We start from the raw sequence: 8009 nt of genomic DNA, 5'->3' as shown, positions 1-8009 counted from the left end.
TATGATGATTAAAAAGAATAATTTAACAACAAAAAGTTAATTAATGATAACTACTTAAAAATTGATTCCTATACTTCTTCCACAGGAAAAATACTAACATTTGATTTACCAAATAGATACTAAAATGATTTTTGAGTACCATTTTAAAAACTAAAATATTTTTGAAAAATTAAAAAGAAAAAGATAAATTTAGGATCCAACACAACATTCGAATCTTATATCTATACGTAACATACGTATGTTTTTCTCTCTCTATACATAACATTATTGATACATTCCTTCAACACAGATTTTGAATGTACAAAACTTTTGTTGACTAATTATTAACTGCTAGCTAATCAATTAAAGAAGATTATTGAGATTATTTTCTTACTACTATGTTTTCAATCATAGCAACCAGAGAGATGATCTCAATTCATGAAGTGCAACAAAGCAGCGTCCCACTTCATTTTCAAAGGGCCATGTCACTTGTCAGCACCACAAACTATACTCAGCCAAAATTCCATACACATGCATATTTCCAACCATTAAGCTGCACCTAAAATTTTTAATGTGATGAAAATTTGAATTAATACAAGAAATAACCAACCCTATTCGGAAGGTATAACTCATTTTCCAATAAAAGTTCATGCACGAAGAATATATATATATTCCATTCTTCCCTAGTGTGTATTATTCATCATAAATGTAACTAAGTTCTTTGTCATAAATAGTTTACTTAAAGATAAGAAATTAGTCATCGAATACTTCTATATAATGAAATTCAAAATTTCTTGTCTCTTGGTTATAAGGGACTAAGCTAACTAACTAAGTGAGCATCAAAATATATACATCTTGATAAAAGAAATATGGAAAATGGCTGATGATCACATGAAAATATGAGAGAATATATAATAACAACTAAAAGTTATCCATCAAACTAATAAAAACAAAAATATTATTTACACATCGAAAATCAAACATTAAATTAGTATTATATATGTATTGAGAAGTGTTAGAAGATTAGGAATTAGTTATTAATATTTAAAAGTGTGAATTAAAAATATATCGTTAAATTCCTAAACTAAAAATAAAGGCCCAAAATAATAAATTTTACTGACCTTTGAACATTTTTTTTTATTTTAATTTACATTTTATTCGTGTTTGATTTTAATGTACACATAACATAGTCGATGGAACATTTATGAAATATCACGTATAAATATACGAAAATATATAATGACTAATTTAGTAGCAATTAGTATTTTGTTTTTATAATAATAGGATGATAATGTTACTCTAAACTTACTATTGTATTGGTGGAAGGCAATGGAAAGGGCTCGGTGGCCAACAAACAAAGCAACATGTCCCATAAGCTTGTCTTTCCTGGAGAAAGTGGTGCCACAAGAACACTGCCATTTGAGATCCCCACAGTGCTTCTCATGTGTTCTCAGATCAGACAGCACCGAGAACTGCTTCTGGTTACACCTCTTGCACACGTACATCTTTGGACAATGGCTTCTCTTGTAGTGATTCTTTGCACATATCATTGACTTCAATGGCTGAAACTTTGCGTGCTTCTGGTTCCACCTACACCCTTCTTGAGGGCACGAGTACTTCTTCGGCAAGCAATCACCATTCTGCTTCAATGGGTTACTCAATGCGGCACTCGTTTTGTATTCATCACCATGAGCTCTCATGTGCATCCTCAAATTCGCATCCCGCTTGAACCCTTTCCCACAAACACTGCAGTAATGTGTGTATTTCGCCAACAAATCCGCAGCATCCAATTCAATTATATCCAACTTCTTTGCTCCTTGTTTGCTATCTCTAATTTCAACACTTGGATCATCATCATCGTTATTATTAACCTTACAATCAACACCACCAGTATTGTTATAGCTTTCACCAAGCCAATTATCCAGTGCCTCAGAATCAGTAGTACTAGAAAAGAAACCTCTAATATTATCATTGTTATTATTGATCAATAACCTTTGATGTTGTTGTTGGTGCAATTCATGGTGGTTGTTGGCGAAAGCAACAGTAGTAGCAATGGTACCTGGAGGAGGAGGAGGAGGAGGAGGAGGAGGAAAAGCGAGAGCGATCTGTTGGCAGGTGAACATCATTGAAGTTGCAGTGACTATGATTTCTTGGATTGTGGAGTTCATGCTTGAAACAGCCATGGAGGTAGTTGAGTCCTGAAGGTTCTGATCTGGGGAGAGAATAACACCAACCAGGGTCTGAACCTGATTAAGCTTGTCCTTGAGAACAGAGAGATTGAAGAGAAGGGAGCTTGAGTGTGAAGAAGAAGAAGCAGCAGCTGTAGATGAAGAAGAAGAACCAACAGAAGAGTTATTAACTATTTCCATAGATTGTTGTGACACCAAATCCTCACTCCCAGGAGGAGGAGTAGGGAACATCTGCATCATCAACCCTTGATTTTGTTCGATACTTGTTGAAATCATTGCATATATGTATGTATATATCTTCTGATCTTCTTCAATTCTTGAAAGATATAATAAGCATAGATGCTGAATTTTTGTTTCTTTTTTAGATGAAACCTCAGAAGCAAACATATAAACATAGATAGATAAATTTAGGTAGCATGATTATTATGATAATGATACTAGAGATAGAGAAAGTGAAGTCAACTGAGAGATATAAGACATCCCCACTTACAACCTCCCTTGCATGAACCCAATTGAATAGTGGGGACCACATTAATTCATTCAACATCTTAAACAAATTGCAACTAGTGCATGCTCCCATGGGGGTATCACTTTATCGGACTACACATAATTAAATATTAATCATTTTTCACATCTTGCCATGTCGGATATTATAAACTTTTGCTCTACCAACTTACAAATATTCATTTTAAAACCTTTTTGTTTTTTTCACTTGAGGTCATTTTGTGTAACACTCTGATCTCCAAGGATGTTTGGAAAGATTTGGGAAATTTTGAAATTAATTATAAGAAAGTTAGATTGTTTTCGAAGACAATTTGCCAGTGTAGAGTCAGCATGCATATTCATCATAAGCACTCATTTCTAAAATCAATTAAAATCCAGAAAGAAAAAAACCTTATCCTCTAAAATCTGGCTTTCAAATAAACGTACATATATTAATTTCTTATTGAAGCTCTAACTCTGGTTTTTCATATTGAAAAAGATCAACTAACTCTCTTATATTACTACTAGGTTGACAAAGGATGCTTAAATTTAATTTTACATAATTTTAAGTTTAAGAATATGTTAGTTAATAGTTATATTTCACTCAGTAAACTTCTGTGCATTCCATGTTTTTAGCAACATCTTCATTATATGCACCGAGAAAGCGCAAGAAATCAATTTTTAGTTAGTTATATTAGTCAACTTTAAGGTTTAGATTTATAATTTAAAATTAAAAATTTATAATTTAAGTTATACATTTAAAATAAATAAAATAATTTTTTAAAAATTAGCTGATGTTACCCGTAAAAAATTAATTATCTATCGTTACCCATATATAATAATAGTTATAATTAACACATTCTTTTGCCAAATGTAAAGTTTGTGTAGTCAATCTATGAGGTGTCGTTTGTTTTGAGGTATTGAGACAGAGATTAGGAAACTCAAATTCAGTATTATGTTTGTTGATTTAGAGATTGGTACTAAAATTTCTATCTCTGTCATCAAAATTTCAGTATTTCAATGCCTCTAAAAAGTGGGGACACATGAGACTAAAATTTTTAGAGATAGAGACTAAAACTTTAATAATATTTTATACCTAAAATACCTTCATTTCAATCAATTAATTTCAATTTTATTCTTATTTCAATTTTTGTCTCCCACTTTGCACCAAACAAAATACTTAGCCTCAGTTTTTTCGTCTCTGTCTCTCTACCAAACACTACCTAAGCATGGTAGTTTTAATTTTTTAGTTTTCTATAATATCACTTAACTTGATTAGCAAAAGATTAATCTACTATAAATTTAAATTATATTTAAAAAATTTATCATTAAACAATTAATTATATTATATATACAAAACAGAATTTAATCCTCAATATATAAATGGAGAAGTGAATAAATCACTTGAACAACTCGTACTTGTTTTAATTTGCCTTGGAAAATCTATAACATCAAATGTGGCATGATTAATAGTACATCATGTGACTCAGCCTACAATGGTTAATTAAGTTTAGAACTTAATTATAATTTGATAACGTGGCCAACATTTTGTCATCTCATCTTTAATCTCTATCTTCTCCATGCTATAAGTATGCATAGTCCTATTGGTAATTAAGTAGGGTTTATGTAATAAATATTCCGATAATTTTCTTGTCGTACCTTGAATAATTAGTTGTTGAAAGGAATTGCCATCTCTATTTTTCTATGATATTGATTGATAGCTCCACAATTTCTTTACAATATATAACATTCTTTTTTTCCAACAAAAAAGTAAGTCGGATAAATAAAAGTGAAGCTTTAAACACAAAATCAACGAACATGGAGACGTAGATTTTTAAATTGACCTGCATTTTCTTAATTCCTTGTTTGAAAAGAAAAATATATTCAAAATTAAAACAAACAACAACAACAATAACAAAACTTTGTTCCACTAATTAAATAGGATTGGCTATATAAATCAAACAACACTATTGAACTCTATCATGTATCATGTTTATAGAAAAACTGTTTACATGTAGATTTCGTTTGACTATCTCACGGATGGTCTTCCTAAGTTTTCTTCTACCATTTGTCCATCTTTCATCTCATCCACCCTTCTAATTGATTACTCTGTTGGTCTTTTTTTCAGATGTCCAAATCATTCGAGACACGATTCTATCATCTTTTTCACTACTCCAACTCTCTCTATTATATCTTCGTTCCTTATTCTATCAAATCCCGTATAACCACCCATCCATCTCAAATTCTTCATCTTTGCCACACTTAACTTATATTCGTGCTCTTCTCACCAAAAAAAAAAAAATTTATATTCGTGCTTCCTTTTGGCCGTCCAACACTCTATACCATAAAGCATAGCCAGTTTAATAGCAGTGCGATATAATTTATCTTTAAATTTTAAAAGCATTTTTTTGTTACATATAAAACCAGAAGCACTCCGCCATTTTTGACCAACCTGCTTGGATCTTATAATTTACATCTTGTATGACGCACCCAAGATACTTAAAATTTTTAACTTTTTATATAATGTTCTCTCTAATTTTCACCCCTGTATTAGGATTTTTCCTTCCGCAGCCGAACTTACATTCCATATATTTCGTCTTGCTACGACTTATACGCAAATCATATACACTTCTAGAGCTTCTCTCCATAAATTCAACTTCTTATTTAGATCTTCCCTTAACTCTCCCATAAGGGGCAAAAAGCATGCACTATAGCACAGACTCTTGGATATCCTCTGTGAGTACTTTCAAGACTAATATGAAAAGGTATGGACTTAAGGATGATCTCTGGTATAATCCTATACGAATAGAAAATTCTTCTATCACACCACATTAAGTCTTCACACTAGTTGTAGCATCATCATACATGTCTTTAATTGCACGAATATATGCGATCCTTATTCTCTTCCCTTCCAAAATCTTCCATAAGACCTCCCTTAACACCCTATCGTACGCTTTTTCTAAATCAATAAACACCATATGTAGATCCCTTTTATTACTACGATACCTCTCTATCAGCCTTCTTAACAGGTATGTAACTTCTGTGATGGATCTGTCTGACATAAAACCAAATTGGTTATCTGTTACTTGTATCTCTTGTCTCAGTCTCCGTTCTATCACCATTTCTCATAACTTCATGGTATGGCTCATGAGTTTGATCCCTTTATAGTTTTCGCAATTCTATATATCTCCCTTATTCTTGTAGATAGGTACCAAGGTGTTATTTTTCCACTCAACTGACATCTTCTTTGACCTTAAAATCTCATTAAAAAGTTTTAGTTAACTAACTGATGTCTTTTTCTCTAAAGCCCTTCCAAAATTCAATTGGAATATTATCAGGAACTACTGTCTTGCTATTTTTCATCCACTTTAGAACTTCTTTTACCTCGAAGTCTCGAATTCTTTGATAGTAGTCGAAGTTTTGATGATTTATGTTTTAACACTTAAATCTGATGATTTATGTTTTAACACTTAATCTGATGTAGTGTGCTGGATTACTTCCTACTTCACACTTTTGCTATTTTTTGTTTTATTTACAGAAAAACCATGTTGAAGGGGAAAATGAACTTAATTAAGGTCACAAATTTTGAAGAGCAAATGTTAGCTAGTAAAAGTCATGAACTTGTAGCATGATGACGATAAACCTACTTTCTACTTAGCTATTTTAACTCTCTTTTGTTATTATATTTTTCGCAAAATTAGATGATATAGTTCGAGGTTATTATGATTTAGGCTAGTACTATAGTATTTTTAAAAACGATGATGATAATTAGAAGTAGTTAAGACTTAGGCTAGTATTATGGTATTTTGCAATGATGATATAATGTGATTGTAGATCTTATATAATACTTTATAAATCAAATTTGATGGTAAATGTTCAATTAGTTTTCTTTAGTAATTTGATTCAAATAGTTAAAGTTATTTATTGATATTAAATTAAAAAAAAAGTTAGAACTAATTTCATTCATGAGAAAATTATTGTAAATAAAAAATTATATATTACAAAAATCATTGTCAAAGGTCACAAAACGCAATGGTGTTAAAACCGTTGTCAAAGACGACTACAAAATTGCAATGGTATTAAAGCCGTTGCCAAAAAACGACACTGACATCAACGCTTTAAAACCGTTGGCTTTGTGAATAACAAAATGACAACAGTTTAAAACCGTTGCCTATTTAGTTATAGTTTTAAAACGTTACATCATGAACGAGAACGGTTCTAAACCGTTGCCTATTCAGTAACGGTTTTAAACCGTTCTTTAAAAATTTCTTTCAAAACTGTTGTCTATGCCAATAGGTATGGCAACGGTTTTTTTTGTTACTGTTGCCTTAGGTAAAAAACTGTTGCATATGAGCATTAGCAACGGCCGCATAAACCACAGGTCAAAAACCGTTGTCAAACCGTTGCCTAAGGTTTTAAGAACGGTTTTTTGATCTATGGCAACGGTTTTTGACCGTTGTGAAAACCCTTATTTGTTGTAATGTTCTTTGGCGCATAACCGACTAAGGTTCGAAAGAGTCTTCTGTCCTTCATTAAATAACTCATAGAAGTAGCTCTTCCACCTTTCATTGATTTTTTTATCTTGAGCCAAAATCTTTCTATCTTTATCCTTTATGCACTTAACTTGATTCAAGTTTCTCGTTCTTCTTTCATAACTCTTTGTGATTCTATATATACCTTTTTTCTTCTTCCTTTGTGCCTAAAAACTTATAGAGACCTTCATATGCTCTTGTTCTTTCTTTAGTTACAGCAACTTTTGTCTTTTTCTTAGCCGCCTTATGTTTTTTTTAATTATTTGCATTGTGGCACAAAGACCACTCTTTAAAGCATTCCCTTTTAGCCTTTATCTTTTCTTGTACACTCGTATTCCACCACCAAGACTCCTTATCAGATCTCTTGGTCCTATCCCTCTAAATTCACCAAAACTTTTTTTTGCTATTCTTCTAATAACTTCTGTCATCTCCCTCCACATCTCTTTCGTGCTTCTATCCCCTTCCTACTTTGTCTCACTATCCGTCTTAGGAAGCTTCTTTATTTCTCACCTTTCATCTGCTACCACCTCGTCTAAAGAAAACCTTAAAGTAAAATAAAACCCCCAAAAATAAAGCTCTACGTCCAAGCAAAATATTTAACCATGTCTAACCAAATTGTTATAACCGCTTTTCAAATCACATACCTTCTCCTTCTCCTTCTCTTTCTCTTCTTCTTCTTCTTACTAATATCCCAGTTGCTATTTTTTCTTCTCATTCTTTTTTCTCTTTTTTTTTTCGTTCTCATCGTTGCCACCACCATCACTACCTTATCCTCCTCCTATTTTCATTTTCATTTGATTTTTTCTTTACATTTGTTTTCCTTATC

General features: G+C 31.7%; 1 protein-coding gene across 1 annotated transcript; it reads right to left on the bottom strand.

Moving 5' to 3' along the window:
- Positions 1-246: 246 nt before the first annotated feature.
- LOC130946386 (protein SENSITIVE TO PROTON RHIZOTOXICITY 2-like) lies at positions 247-2539 on the bottom strand. The gene is made up of 2 exons (XM_057875114.1): positions 1289-2539; positions 247-538 (listed from the first exon to the last, which is right to left on the bottom strand). Exons 1-2 carry the CDS (start codon positions 2442-2444, stop codon positions 528-530), a joined length of 1167 nt encoding a protein of 388 aa, XP_057731097.1. The 5' UTR covers positions 2445-2539; the 3' UTR covers positions 247-527.
- Between the last annotated feature and the right edge of the window lie 5470 nt (positions 2540-8009).

This window comes from Arachis stenosperma, chromosome 8 (assembly GCF_014773155.1).
Source record: "Arachis stenosperma cultivar V10309 chromosome 8, arast.V10309.gnm1.PFL2, whole genome shotgun sequence".
In the NCBI taxonomy this organism is placed as follows: domain Eukaryota; kingdom Viridiplantae; phylum Streptophyta; class Magnoliopsida; order Fabales; family Fabaceae; genus Arachis; species Arachis stenosperma.
Note: the sequence above shows the minus strand (reverse complement) of the source record. Positions and strands in the feature narration are given on the sequence as shown.